Raw genomic sequence first — 15,383 nt, forward strand, 5'->3', positions numbered from 1 at the left:
GGAGGGGACAGTGGGAGGGGGAAGAGGGAGAGGGAGAAGCAGGCTCCCCGCTGAGCACAGAGCCCTGACTCTGAGCCCAGGCTCAATCCCAGGACTCCAGGATCATGACCTGAGCCGAAGGCAGACGCTTAACTGACTGAGGCACCCAGGTGCCCCTGCGCCCTGGATTTTTCAAATGCTTATCCAGTCCCAGTCTCATTAAAGACGGTTAAGTAATGGTACCTAACCAGAAGCAGACACAGTATGAGTGTGTGTGTGCGTGTGGGTGTGCACGTGCACGTGTAAGGTGCTTGGCCAGTGAGTTGGTGTCATTGGAAGCTGAGAGGAGGGCTACGGCGGGCTCCCTGGCGGAGGAGCTCCCCATCGTTACATCAGTCGTCAGAGAATCAGCAGGCTGTGAAGAGCAGGACCAAAGCTGTCCAGTATTTCTTTCTTTCTCTTGAACTTGAAGATGAAAAGTTAGCTCACCGAAATATTACCGATTTGAAATGTAGCAGTGAGGGTGTGGGAAGGGCTATGCGTTCTCTGGTGGGGGCGCTGGTCGGGACCGCTGTTTGGAGAGCAGTTGTGACTCTGTCAGAGTTCTGTGCACACCCCGTACCCACCCAGGTGCTTCCCTGGCTAGGAATCTGCCCAGTGGAAATATTTGTGTAGCTGGGCAAAAATGACACGTGCATGTGGGTGTTCTTTGTAATAGTGACTCTAATGGCAGAAAATCAGTGATGGATTCCATATTCCATATTATGGAATACAGTGTGGGTTTTCAGAGTAGTGAGGCAGGACTATTTGAGGTTGCAGAATGATATGTAAAGCCTAAAATTAACTGCTGAAAGTTTGGAGATGTGGACATAATATAAGATATAATAAAAGTGAATATCCTTCAAACACATTCTAGAAGGAAACCTACCAAATTATTAAGATAGATTGCTTCTTAGGAGTTAGACTAAGGAGGGGGTGAGGAAGACTTCTCCCTTTTGTTTCATAAGTTTCTGTCATAGTTGCATATTTATAAGTCATAGCAATTATAATTTTTTAATTAAAAAACTTCATTTGCTTTGAGTGGCTTGACTTGTCCAATGTTCTTCTTTTTTATGTGTTTTTCTTCTATTTTCTATTTCAGATTCTTGACGAATTCAAAAAAGATTCTTCTGTGTTCATCTTGGGGTGAGGCGCCTCTTCTGGGGTATTGTTGTTCACGGTGGCTGTGCTGGGTACTGGTGCCCATGTGGGGCCTCCCAGTTGGGCCAGCTGGTGCCAGGAGGGCCGCCTCTGTGGGCAGCCCCTGACCTCCACAGGGACAGGCTCTCCTACTGGGGAATTGGCTTTCCTGAGCCTGTGGCATGGATAAACATGAACAGCAACAGGGTTTGTGACGTGGTGGGAAGGTGGCCCAGAAGGTTCTATAGAGAAGCCTGTGTGCTTGGGGACCTGCTTTCCCAAAAAGGAGTTTGGGAAATTCCTGGTTAAGCAGGTTTAAGTGAATTAAAATGAGTTGTTACATACAAAGTGCTTCACGTGGTGTGTGGGGTGGCCAAGGGCTTGCAAGTAGTGATAATGGTATTATTATTACAGGGTAAGTACTGCAGGACTTGTCAGGACCTTTACTGTTCTTTTTTTTTTTTTTTTTTTTAAGATTTATATATTATTTTAGAGCGCAAGTGAGCTGGGGGAGGGGCAGAAGGAGAGGGAGAGAGAATCTCAAGGATACTCCACACTGAGCTCAGAGCCTGACACAGGGCTTGATCTCACAACCCTGAGATCATAACCTGAGGCAAAACCAAGAGTCAGATGCTCAACTGACTGGGCCATCCAGGAATCCCAGGACCCTCACTGTTCTTACCAGTTCCCCAAGTGGGGGATTTATGAAGTGTTCTGTGTTTCCCAAGCCTGTCTGCCTGGGGGAAGTGTTTGTCCTGGGGTTAATGGCACCTGGAATGATTGTGGCATGCTGACCTAGGCCTGCTCTTCAGAATCGGCCCTCATTGATGAGGACCTTCTGGCAGCTGATCCTTCTGTCTCTTTCTAAACCAGAAACCTCAAGACCGCAAAGTATATGACTTTTATGTAGTCTTTTAAGGAAGAGGTTAGTGTTAGACCATGAGGCTGGTTAGTGAAGAAGGTTACAGATACAGTCGTAATTAAGGACAAGAGACTCTTGAACCCTGAGTGTTCAGTAAAGGGAACAGCTTAAAGTGTGTTTTATGTCCTGTATTTAAAAAGACACCCCCCCCTCCCATATACACACAGACACCTTGCAAATGCTCAGGGTAAAGTACAGATTTCTCTGGAAAGCTCCCTTCCATAGAAACACTTTCCGTAGGAACCAGGGTTGCTGGTCCAGTGAGGTCCCAGGGTTTCTGTAGCCACGAGAATCTTCTATCACGAGGCCGTCTGTCAGCCGGCTGCTGGCCGAGGTGGAGTCTCCCTGGGTTCAGGGTGAAGGGTTCCCTCGTCTCAAACAGAAAGTCCTTCCGACAGTGGGCCTCTGCCTGCTCCAAAGCCCATGTCTTGCATCTTCAGCCTGATTCTCCCATCTGCCCAGAAGCTGGGGGGACTTCATCTGGCCCCCACTGCTGCTTCACAGCCCTCAGTGGCTTAGCAAACTCTGCGTTGTGGCTTCTGAGGAGACCCTCAGATGGGGCCCTGTTCACTTCTCTAGCATTGGCTCCCCTGAAGTGCTGTCCCCAGCAGCCCTACCCAAGCATTTGCTGTATGGTTCAGGTCTACCCCGTCCCCCACTGCTCTCTGCCTCCTCCTCCCCCTTCCCCCCTTCTCTTTTCCATTAGGCCGTTGCATACATGGTTCCCTTTGCCTGAGACCCTTTCCACCTCCTGGTGCGCCCCTCCTCATTCTCTGAGACTCCATCAGCTGCTGCATCCTCCAGGTGCAGGATTTGGGCCCTTCCCTCTTTCCACTGTCACCTCGTCTCCTTAGTGCACCGTGTCCCCCAAGGCCACACTCCTGGAGGTGCTCTGCTGATCACAGGGTGCGCTGGCAGCACCTGGGAGCAGTGAAGTGCACATTCCGGGGCCCCCGGCCTCCCGGGTTCTGGCGTCAGGGCCCCCTTGCATCCAACAAGGTCAGGGATGTGGTGTCTGTCACCTTGTCTCCCCGGAGGGACTCATAACGTGTCTAGTGCAGCTTCTGTGGATTGTGTCCTGTCTGAACATCCTCCCTTTCCCCGAGGGCAGCAACACCGACAGGCCGGACGCCTCCGCCGTTTACCTGCACGACTTCCAGCGCTTTCTCTTACACGAGCAGCAGGTGAGAGGCGCTCAGGGCTGGGGGAGCGGGGCGGAGCCGCCTGGGCCGCTATCTCCCCTTCTCCCCACCTGCCACCTGGCCTGTGATTGTCTGAAACATGGGGACTCCCTGTCCAGTGCCACTTTGGTGTCTCAGACTCTGGAAAGAGAACAGTCTCGTCTGGGCTCCTTTCCCAGGCACAAATCGAGGAAGGGGAGAGCGAGAGCACTCCAGGGTAGAGGGGCGTTATGTCCTCAATCCCCCATCTGGCTTCGGCTCCTTCTCCTGGCTGGTTGTATGTGTCCCTTTCCCAGAAGCCTTCCCTGGCTGATGGGAAGATGGGACCAGGCTTATCCTCTGGGGGATGAGACAGCATAACTGTCCTTTAACGAATGACACATGGGGAAGTGTCCCGGCATGTTTGTGGACAGGCTGGTGGCAGAGTGAAGGGGTTTTGTGTTGGCAGTGGCTTTCCATCAGAGCTGTTCTACCCAACAGGGCATCTTGGGCACGTCTGGAGGCATTTTGGGTTGTCACAACGGGGCGGGCTGTTGGCACCTGGTGGGTGGAGGCCGGGGATGCCGCTCAACTTTCTGAAATGCACAGGACGGCCTCCCCCGCCAAGGGATTACCCAACCCCAAAGTAGTGCTGCGGTTGAGAAACTCCGAGTTCAGCTGAGATAAACCGGAGATCCTCTTACTAGCTGTGTGACCTTAGGCGGGTGGTTTGACCTTTCTGCTCCCCAGTTTCCTCTGTAAATGAGGATGGGAGCCCCGCTTCCCAGAATTTGTCAGATCGTGATGATCTTTGTGTATGTGTATGAGTGTGTGTAAATATGCATATATATGTAGATATTTAAATTTTTAAATCTATTTCACTGGAGTTGTCTTTACTTTTTTTCCTCCTTCTTTGATTTTTGGGTTTGGTTATTTTTTTTTTAACAGACTTTATTTTTTTAGAGCCATTTTAGGTTCACAGCAATATTCAGTTCATTTACTTCTCCAGAAACTCCGCATTGCAGAACATCTCAGACACAGACAGAAGTGGACAGGCTGGCATCATGGATCACCATGTACCCATCACTCAAAGAAATTATGAACATGTTTTCACTTTTATTTCAACTGTCCTCCATCTCCACACCTGTGTGCCTTCCTTCCCTACCCCCTCTTCTTCATTTCTTTGCTGGAATATTCTGAAGCAAACCCCAGACCGTGTTTCATTTCATTTGTAAACGCCTCAGTGTGTCTCTTTTATAGATACGGACTTTTTTTTTTTTTATGAAACATAACCCCAGTAGTCCTGTTCTCCCACTGACACTTCTTAATGTCCTCTGATGCTTATCGCACGTTCAGTTTTCATGGATTGTAGAGAAAATAATGAACAGAGACACACGCTTTGCACCAGGCCAGCCACACAGAGGCCCAGACGAAGGTGGTAGCTGCTGCGGTGCCTGATGAGTGGGGACCGAGGACAGGGAGAGGCCATTGCTTTCCCCATGTGGGCTTGAACCAGAGTGACCAAGAGAGGGCTCGTTTGCTCCCCCTGAGATTAGAGCTGAAGTGGGGTGCACTGAAGGGGCTCATGCACTGTCTGGGCACCTTCATGCTGGGCACCGTGCTCCCAGCAGCTTAAAGCAGAGAAAGGAGCTCATGCTTTTCTTTTTTCCTTTTTTTTTTTTTTTTGAAGATTTTATTTGTCAGTGAGAGAGTGCGCGTGCACACATAAGTGGGGGGAGGGGCAGAGGGAGAAGCAGGCTCCCCGTTGAGCAGGGAGCCCAATGAGGGACTCGATCCCAGAACTCTGGGTTCATGACCTGAGCCGAAGGCAGACGCTTCACCGACTGAACCCCCCCAGGCGTCCCGGCAACACGTAATTAAAACAAAGACTTTGGGGGAAAGGTTTATATACTTCAATTAAATAATTGCCCTTCTAGGAACTTATCCTAAGGTAGTAATGGGAGAATCCTTAACGGAAATGAAAACTCGGAACTAACCTCAAAGTTCCCACCGGAGGACTAGTTAAATGTGCCACAGCCCAGCCCTGGGGCGGCAGGGGGTGGGGGTGCAGGTCAGAGGAAGAGTCCAGAAGTGATGTGCCTGTGTTGGTCTCGGGCTCATTGTTGGGTCTTGGTATTTAATGACTCAAAGCCTCAGTTTCTCTGCTTACATAACATGGAGAGTAATACGTACCTTCTGGGGTTGTGGGAGTTCAAAATGAGCCGCTTTGGGGCAAAGGTTTACCATGGAGTCTGGCATGAGTCCCTGCCCAGTGCCGACTCCGGTCAGTGTTCCCCTCCTTTGCTCTTCTCATCATTTTCATTACATAGCTGCCTGGCACATTACCTCACACCAAACAGATACTTTTTTTTTTTTTTTTTTTTTTTTTAAGCCCAGAGTATTGGTATTTTTAAGCTCTTTAAGGCTGAAGATTTCTTTATTCCCAGCCAGGCTAGTCCCAGGTGACACCTGTGCTTGTTAATAAACGCAAAGGCTTCGTAGGAGAAGGAAGGAGGAAGCCCCTGGCTTTGGGGGGGCTGGGAGGGCTGGGGAGGCGCTGGCATCGAGTAGCCTCCCATCTGAGTTGCGTGTTCTCATATTCAAAATGGTAACACCTCGTAGGCCGATGAGCTGGCTGTGCTCCAGCCTCCTGGCTGTTTTGTGTCCCTACCCAGTGGATTTGCAAGCATCAACAGCAGAGGCTCAGTGTGGGTTTGCCACCCACGTGCCACCGAGGCCATTTCTTACCACCTCATTTGTATCTGTCCTTGTGCCTTTGTGTCTTTCAAACCTCCTGGTCTGACCCTTCCCATCCAACCCCACACGTATCTGGTAGCACATTTGCTTTTATTAACCCGAAAGGCAGAGCTTTTAGAATATTCGGAACCCATACAACATTCGTCAGAGGTGACTCTATGGGTCATGTTGCATCTTATTGCCTCTGTGTGGGCTTCTAGGGATTAGAAAGGAAAACAGGAGAGTTACTTCATCTTGTGTATTCTTTTTCTAACGGGCTTCTGCATTTCTGAGCAGAAACTATTCTTGAACCGCTGAGTGTGTGTCTCAGACATTCCCAGGCCTCTGAGCGCGGCCTTACTTGGCTGACTCTTTGAAGAGAGGACACATTCTGGGTCAGGATGGAGCCCTCACTCTGCTCCTTACTAGTTGTGTGAACTTGGGGCTGTCATGTGACATCCTGAGCCTCTGTTTCCTCCTCTTTCAAACGACAATGTATGGCTGCAGAGTGGCATGGACCAACCGAGGCGGCCATACGAGGAGGATTGTTTGCACCAGCTGCCAGGATGGGAGCAGCGTCTTTGTACCAGATGCCGTGTTAAATCCATACCTCATTCCATCTCGGCAGTATTCTCATGTGATAGATGGGGGTGCACAGGGAGGGTGTGTAACTTGCCAGGGTCAGCCAAGTGAGCAACCCTGGCAGTCTGACATAATTGCGCTTGCCGGCCTCTTCACGCTAATAAATGTAAAGAGCTGGCATAGGGCAGGAGTCGGCAAAATGTGGCCCTCCTCTTGTTTTTGTAAATAAAGTTTTATTGGAACACAGCCATGCCCATTTGTGTGTGTATTGCCTATGGCCCCTTTTGCAGTATGGGAGCAGAATTGAATGGCTGTGACCCAAAGCCTAAAATATTTAATCCTCTGGTCCTTTACAGAAAAATGTTCGTGAAAATGTGTGATACGTAGCACTTGATAGCAGATGCCTCTGAAATAGGTTGATATTTTGGTCTTTGATGGAAACCGGATCCTGAGAGACGAAGGATTTTGCCAGCCGTCTTTCTGATGATTTCTTGTTCTTTCCGTCCTTCTAAGGAGCTTTGGGCTCAGGATCTGACCAAAGTCCGTGAGCGGATGACTAAGTTTATCCACGACACCGTGAGGGAAACTGCTGAGCCCTTCTTGTTTGTCGATGAGGTGAGTGGGCTCCTTGTCAACTCAGCTTGATTTTTTTGAATCACATCTGTGACCTCTGGAGTTTATTTTTCCGATTCTGTTCCCTTGGAGGGTTTTGCCGTCATCTGCCGCTGGACTGACTCTGTTGATTGAGAGCTGGTTTTCTTCTAGGTTCTGAATTATACCCTTTTGTTTTCTCATTCTTCTCTACTGGGCTGTGTGTCCTGGGTGGGTTCTTTGCTTTCCCTGCCAGAGGATGTCTGCCACCAGGGAGCATCTAACAACCACAGTGACAGTGACCAGATGTGAAGGGTGGTGGGGTGCCTGCGTCTGCCCTGGGTGAAGCAGCAGGAGAGGTGGGGCCGAGAGGAGAACTGGGGTGCCCCTGCCTCGTGTAAGGCTGTTCCCAGACAGCAGTGTGTAGCCCTGTGCCGCTCAATCTGATTTTTTTTTTTAAAGAAGTGAGGAATTGGGGTGGGAAATTTCCTGCCTTTTCGATGTTAGGATACTGGTGATGTCCTTTTGCTTTACATTGAGTGGTGGGCTCACAAATGTTCATGGTATTATTATGCCTTATAACACACGGCAGGCACGTACGCTTCTAGTATCAACTCTCTCAGGATACACGTTACAAAGGGAAACATCAGCCAGGTGAGTGAAAATGTGTCCGTACATCCTGTTGCAATCTGAGCGTTCTGCGGTACAAATCTGGGTACCTGAGGCCAGGAGACTGTCTTCTGAGCTCGTATCAGAGCTGCCATCTCTGTGTGTTGGCCAAGACCAGAAAGATCCAGGCCCCGCCTGTCCTCATCACCCTCCTGACGATGTGGTCTCTGTGACTCTGCTAGTTCCTCACGTACCTGTTCTCGCGGGAGAACAGCATCTGGGATGAGAAGTACGACGTGGTGGACATGCAGGACATGAACAACCCCTTGTCGCATTACTGGATCTCCTCTTCGCATAACACGTGAGTTTCTCGGTGAGCCTGTGATGGGCTGGGCGGCTGAAGGGCGGGGGGGGGCGCGCCAGCGGGCGGAGTGCAGGGCCACACTGCTCAAACTAGAACGTACAAAAGCTTCTGGAAGGGGCATGGGAATGCACCCCCTTTTCCCAGTTGGTGTTTGCAATAATCATTTCTTTTTATGACCCTAAAAAGCAAGTTGGCAAAGTTGGTTTTCACGGATATCTTTTGGCAGCCACAGCAAAGCAACTAGACGAGTTATTGAACTGATACTGAGTGTCTGCCCTGTGCTTGCTGGGTGCTGGGGATACAGCAGGGAAGGGAGCAGGCGCAGCCCTGTCCTCATGTACTTGGAGGGGAAAAGGCCTGCGTTGTTTTGTTTTAAAGATTTATTTATCTATTTTGGAGAGAGTGAGAGTGCAAGCCCATGAGCTGGGGGAGGGACAGAGGAAGACAGAGATAAGCAGACTCCCTGCCAAGTGCAGAGCCCCATGCAGGGCCCAATGCTGGGACCCTAAGTTCATGAGCCAAAATCAAGAGTCGTACACCCAACTGACTGAGCCACCCAGGTGCCCCAAAAGGCCTCCTTTGATTCAAGGATGAACAGGAGTTGATGAGAGAAGAACAGGTGGTGAGGCAAGGAGGAACAGCACTTGCAAAGGTCCGGGGGCAGGAGGAACTGAGGGGATCTGTTAAGATTAGACTGTAGAATCCAGGAGGGTGAGTGGCAGGAGAGGACAGCAGTTCTGCTTGAGTGGAACCTTGAGTGGAACTACTGATGGCTTTGAAGCCAGAGAGCAACACTTTCACATTTACATTTTTGGAAGATTATCCTCATCGCAAAAGAGAGGGTAGATTGGAAGGGAGAAGTGGGTGTTACTCTCAGGTTCTGCTATTTAGTCCGCTTGTAAGGTGAAAGGGTGAAAGTCTTGGGGCCTGGGCATCTGGAGAGCAGCAGATGGGCACCTTCCCAAGCATCGCTGCTGGCAGGAGTCAGGAAGCATTTCGGAACGTGATGTCTTTTTCAGGGGCAAATTGATTGCATGGTTCTCTCTTTACCACCATGGCCATTGGCTTAGAGGGCTGAATTCTACCAAACCCAGAGGATAGTGAAGGAACATGAAATCTTAAAAGGGGGGGGGTGAGGAGATGGAGAGGAGGAAAGTACATACAATATGCATTTTTATGTCTGTTTTTGTGGACGTGGTTCAAAGCATAGTGAATTCCAGCAATAGTTGTTCAAGACCTGTGCCTGGCCTGCGACCCTGATACGCAAATGGTGGCCCATCATTGGACTAAGGGCCTAGTGGGCACCACGGTGGGAGGAGTGGGGGGCAGTACGGTCATTAATTGATTGCCACATGTCAGTTTCACTCCTGATACCCTTTGACCTAGTGCTCCTCCAAAGAACACACAGTCTAGACCCTTCCCTAAGATTGCCGATGTGGCATTGTCCACATCCTACGATAGTGGCCTGAGCCTAAGGTATGGCCGCACAATTGCTTGTGTCTGGCCCAGATCCTAACCATGGATCTTTCTAGACACGAAGAATTCAGGATGTTGGGCACTTGGGCTGAGAAGTTCCCCAAGATGCCCCAAGGTGCAGGCCTGTCCCTCCATGGCTACCCCCCCATCCCTCAGGTACCTCACCGGTGACCAACTGCGGAGCGAGTCATCCACGGAAGCGTACGTCCGCTGCCTGCGGATGGGCTGTCGCTGCATTGAGCGTGAGTACCATTTTCCCGGTGGAGAGCACCCTTACGGGGAATTGAGGTCTGCCATGTAGCCGCTCGATGCTTTTGTTGTCTGAAAGGCCCTAGTCGTGGGCATGAGTGGAACAGGCCAAGGGAGGACCCAGGTGCTCGTAGAATCTGGGGGCAGGGATGTGGCCACCAACTGCCGGGGACCTTTCCCCAGAAGATCTCCCCCTAGGACAAGGAGTGGTGTCAAGTCTGGCCAGGCTGGAATCAGACACCCTGGGGCAGTGTGTTTGGGCATCTAGAGAATGTCCCGATGTAGTGGCAGGGCTGGGAGGCCAGGACCAAAGATGGCTTTGTTACACTGCTTTTCTCCTTCTGCTTCCTTCCCTCTGGGCTGTTTTCTGAGGAAGGCTGGAGCTCTCTATGTTTAAGCAGCTGGCCCGGCCATGGATGCCACCCTGACTGTTCTTCCATAGTCGCTCACAGACACCCCAGCACAGCCGATCCAGGCCCCTGGACACGCTCGGGGGCCCGCTGCTTCCTCCCGGCCTGGCCGTACCACCAAAGGCGTGCAGGTGTACAGGGCTGAGCGAGGGCGCAGAGCACTGATGTGGGCTCTGGTTTTATCAGACACAGTCCTCAGAGCGCTGACTGGGATGCGCTTAATCCTGCAGACAGTTGCCTGGTGCATGGCCCCCGCTCCAGGAAGAAGCAAATGTGAGAAAATTAAGTTCGAAACGGTCAGCTCCTCTTATGTCTGGGGGGTTGAAACTGGAGGGGATGTTCACCGTCTATGTAATCTAGTTTTGTTTGAATATTTTACTATGAACTTTAAAAAAAAAAAAGTCTCATTGCTCTGTATTATTTCCACTCGCAGAAAAACAAAGCCAAGTGAAATCAGAAAAAAATCCCATATTATAAATCTTTTTTCAAAAAAGTTAACATTGAAACTAGTTTCTTTTGGACAAATGTATTGGGGACCTTTCATTAAGCAACCGGAGTCTTCCCATAACTGCACAAGTAATGCATGTACACAGGTAACAGGGGTCCTTGTGTTGCCGGACCCTGAAGGGAATTACGGGGTGTGGCCCCCACGTCCTAGTAACTGAGCCACGGAGGGGCCGAGGCCAACCTCGCAGCTGCTGCATTGTGGCGGCCGTCAGTGGACTCTCGTGGACTCTCGAGGTGGGGAGTGACGGCCAGGTGTCGAGTTTGCACACTTCTTCCCTCAGTGGACTGCTGGGATGGGCCCGACGGGAAGCCCATCATCTACCACGGCTGGACACGGACCACCAAGATCAAGTTTGATGACGTCGTGCAGGCCATCAAAGACCATGCCTTTGTCACTTCAAGGTCAGTTGGCCGATTTCCTGGTAGTTTGTTTTTAAGGGAAAGGTGGACAGATGCCCCCCCCCCCGCACGCACACACACACACCTGACACACACACAGTCACAGACACTTACACGCATATACACCTGCCTGGCCTCCATCCTCTGGTCACTCCCAACAAGTCTTCCGCTGAGTGTTGGCGCCCCCTACAGGCCAAAAGCGCAAGTCTTTCCCAGGTTCTGGAGCCGGGAGGAGGCTGGCGCTGGGAAACCGGTGACCTCTCCCCTCGCCCCCCCCCCACGCCCCAACCTGCTGAGCTGAGCTGGCTCCTCCTGCACACAGCTTCCCAGTGATCCTGTCCATCGAGGAGCACTGTTGCGTTGAACAGCAGCGCCACATGGCCAGGGTGTTCAAGGAGGTGTTTGGCGACCAGCTGCTGATGAAGCCCACGGAGGCCAGTGCTGACCAGCTGCCCTCGCCCAGCCAGCTGCGGGAGAGGATAATCATCAAGGTAGGTGGCCTTGGGTGGCCTGTCATTCATCCAGGAGAGCCAGTGGCTTGAGCCAGGCTCCTGGTCCCACTGCCTGGACTCACACCTGCTCTCCTTACTGAACTCCCTGAGCGACTCTGGGCAAGGTCATTTCACCTCTAGGTGCCTCTGTGTCCTCACTGGTCTTGGGAGGTTAATAATAGAGCCTACCGCATCAGCTGTGAGCATAACGTGAAAAAATGTGTGCAAAACGCTGAGGACTGCCCCTGTCCCATAGCAGGTGCGATGTAAGTATTAACCATCATTCATGGATTCTTCTGGCAAACCTCCAACATGCCCCTGTCTGAGTCAGGTCTCTGTGCTGGGGGTGTTCCATTGACACAGGCTTCCTTCTTGCCCTCGGGAGCTCCCAGGCCAGTGTGCAAGATGGACATGGACTGGAGGTGGACAGTAGCCCCCAAAGGCTTTGCGTGCTAATGGGATGAAGGGGGTGGCTTGCCAGGCGCTGTGGGGAGAGATGGAGGGAGGATTAGCCCCTGAGAGCCAGGGATGACAGGGACAGAGGTGATGTTTGGGGATCTGTATCACTAAGACGAAGTGACCAGATATACAGTAGCTTAAAGCATAGAAGAGGTCATTTCTTCTTTAGCTGGTGGGGAGTGTTCTAGAAGGTTTGCGTTCTGGTCCACAAGGCTGTCAAGGGAACCAGCATCTTCTTACCTTGTTCTACGATCTCCCAGGGAAAGGGTTTTCAGCTGGGGTTCTGTAGACCCCAGAGATTCCACAGTTAGAATCTGGGGTATGGTAGCCTGTGAACTTTGGGGGGAAATGTTGCCTCTTTATTTTTATTAACCTGTAAGTAAAACTTAACATTTCCTTCCATTGTGAATATTGGCGACAAGCCCCTGGGGGCTTTGTCACCTGCGGAAATCATGGATATTTTCATATCGTGTTTACAGTTATTACAAATATCTCAAAATAATACTGTCCTCATCACTACTTTGAAATTATGGTGGTTAATAGATTTGACTGTAGATCTTATATAAAAAGTTAAAAGGAAGCACATCTATTTATATTACTAAATATTTAATATCTTAATAACTGTATTTCAATATAGTTTGTTATAATTCTGTGCATTAAAGATGATGTTCTGAGAAAGGGCTCCATCGTCTTCCCCAGACTTCGAAGGAGGTCCCTGGCATGGAACGGGGGGAGGCTCTGCCCTGGGGCGCTGTCCCGTGCATGTGGGTGATGGTAGGTTGTAGGCTCATCTGAGCTCCAGCCCATAGAAGAGGCAATGCGAGTGTGTCCAAGGCCCGCGATTTCTGGCAAACAAGCGGGGTGCCAGTTTGATGTGTCCCAGCCTGTCCTGTGTGTCAGAACTGTCATATGACCACAGCTCCCACAGAGGGGGCTGAATGTGAAGTCTCCAGGTGGGGAGCCCTTGGCAGAAGGAGTGGGGCGGACTTTGTTGTCCAGTAGCAGGTTCATATGGGAGGATGGACAGGTGTTTACTAGGCAGAGAGGGGGCAATGCCCCCAGCTTGGGGGAATAACAGCCATAAATGTGTGGTGGTATGAACATGCGGCACGTTCCTAGACTGTCCCCGGGCCCTCAAGATGCACTGGGAATAATCCCTGCGTGCCAGGAGGTCATGGTCTAGCGGGGAGACGGACACGTCAACAGAGGCGTGCGAGACGGTGTGAGGGGCTTTCTCAGAGGGTCATCCAGAGGAGGGGGTGTGGGTGCCCGCAGGGTAAAAGCACCAGCGTATCTGAAGGATTTGGCTAAGACCCTGGGGCAGTTTTGTCTGAGACACCAAGGGAAGCTTCCAGCATGGGGAAAGCAGGACTGGAGGCCAAGGGAGCTCTGCTGGGGGGGGTCCACGGCTTCTCAGGCATCTGGTCAGTGAGTCTGCATTTCTCTGTAGCTTTGCTTTCTTGGGACTGTTCTCTGTGTGTCCCCAGATCTTTTCTGGCTCTTGTTTTTGGGTATGAAGTAGTGAAGGCCGCTGACAGAGCACCCGTGGCCTCCCGGTGGTACTCCGTGGCCCCTCCTTTCCCCAGCAGGCGGGAACAGCATTTGTGAGCCTGGCTCGACGTGACACTAAACACAGTCCAGTCTCCTACAGCTCTGAGAGGTGGCAAATCGCAGGCCTCAGGCCCACTTTCCAGATGGGGACCCTGAGGTCTAGAAGGTGGCTTAGCTGAGGTTGGGGTTAGTTCCTGCGTAAGAAGTAATTCAAAGCCATTCAAAAGGAAACACTTAGATCATGCCTCAGCATTTACGGGTGTCTTTCATGCTCACTGGCTGTCATTACCCCTATTTCACAGGGGAGGTGACTGAGACCAAGACAAGTTGTCACACAGCTAGTGAGGCCCTGAGTCTGAGCCCCAGTCAGACTCCCAGTCCTGAGCTCCCTCCATCGGGCCACCAGAACCAAGTATTTATAAATACTGGCCTGGGGGAGCGTCAGTACCCACCTGCATGTAGGTTGCTGTAGTTTCTTAGTCTCACCGATGAGAAGTGTGTGGCCCAGAGAAGTGCAGCCACCTGCCCAGGGTCACACAGCTGATACAGCAGCCTAAAACTGTGTCCCTGGTGTGCAGTCGATAGCTGTTCCTGCCTTTCCCTGCATGTGCCAGAGAATGTGGGGCATGCAGGTGGTATCACTGATACACTAAACATTTATCGAGCACTTACTATCTGCTGAGCTGCCACAGGAGATTCAACAGGGGGCAGCACAGAGTCCTGCCCTCGTGGGGCTTAAATTTTTTGACAGGGGAGACAGAAGACAGATAGACAAAAGGGCCAAGAGTATGGAAAATAACTCCCAGGGGCCAGAGACTGACAGGGATGGGAAGGAGAGTGGAGGCTAGTTTTAGATCCAGTAGTTTGGGAAAGCTCATCTGAGGACGTGACACTGAGCACAGAGCTGGATGTAGTGAGAGAAGCCAGGCAGAGAGAACAGGCAGTGCAAAGGCCCTGAGGTAGACGCTGCAGATAGATGCTGGCTGGCTGGCTGATGTGGATGAATGCTTGCTGGCTCAAAGCTCCTAAACTTGGGTCTTGAGGGAGACAGGCTACGTGTATTTTTTTCCCCTCAGCATAAGAAGCTGGGCCCGCGAGGTGACGTGGATGTCAACATGGAGGATAAGAAAGATGAGCACAAACAACAGGGTGAACTGTACATGTGGGATTCCATCGACCAGGTGGGTCTCCTTGCACCCCTTCTCAGAGCCTTGAGTGCATCTGAGGCCTACTAGAGAACTCTGAGAACATTCCTGTCTTAGTCCCGTTTTGACCTTTTTTTTCTGCATTATTAATATTTTGTTTTGAAATCACTTTATATTCCACCTAACATACTACACGTTTACACGCACACTGAGAATTTTTATATACCCTTCACTCAGCTTCCCCAAATACTAAGATCCTCCATAACCAGACTGTGATTATTGGAAGCAGGAAATGAACATGGGTGCAGTACCACTAATTAATTCATGGACCTTATTCCAGTTTTACCAGTTGGTCCACTGATGTCCTTTTTTTGGTCCAGGGTTCAGTCCAAGATGTGACAGTGCCTTTGGCTGTCCTAACTCCTTAGTAACCTTCTACCTGGGACAGTTCCACCTGAACCCTTATTTTGCTGAGAGGAGTGCGTTTTGAATGCTAATGCCACTTCTCACATCCTGTAACCTAACATGCAAATCTGTTTGCATATATTTTGATATGTTTGTTCTTAGATCCTAG

The 15,383-nt window shown here is 50.8% G+C and overlaps 1 protein-coding gene across 2 annotated transcripts in view; it reads left to right on the forward strand.

Annotated features, from left to right (window-relative positions):
* The window catches only part of PLCG2 (phospholipase C gamma 2), a 141,262-nt gene that overhangs the window by 74,355 nt on the left and 51,524 nt on the right, over positions 1-15,383 (forward strand). For both annotated transcript variants that reach the window (XM_040633651.1, XM_040633650.1), the window contains exons 8-15: positions 1,121-1,164; positions 3,192-3,264; positions 7,072-7,173; positions 8,001-8,119; positions 9,755-9,840; positions 11,046-11,166; positions 11,486-11,654; positions 14,741-14,845. In XM_040633651.1, coding sequence (XP_040489585.1) covers positions 1,121-1,164; positions 3,192-3,264; positions 7,072-7,173; positions 8,001-8,119; positions 9,755-9,840; positions 11,046-11,166; positions 11,486-11,654; positions 14,741-14,845 — 819 coding nt within the window. The remainder of the gene's footprint in view (positions 1-1,120; positions 1,165-3,191; positions 3,265-7,071; positions 7,174-8,000; positions 8,120-9,754; positions 9,841-11,045; positions 11,167-11,485; positions 11,655-14,740; positions 14,846-15,383) is intronic.

Source organism: Ursus maritimus, unplaced genomic scaffold (assembly GCF_017311325.1).
Source record: "Ursus maritimus isolate PB19 unplaced genomic scaffold, ASM1731132v1 scaffold_19, whole genome shotgun sequence".
Taxonomy (NCBI): domain Eukaryota; kingdom Metazoa; phylum Chordata; class Mammalia; order Carnivora; family Ursidae; genus Ursus; species Ursus maritimus.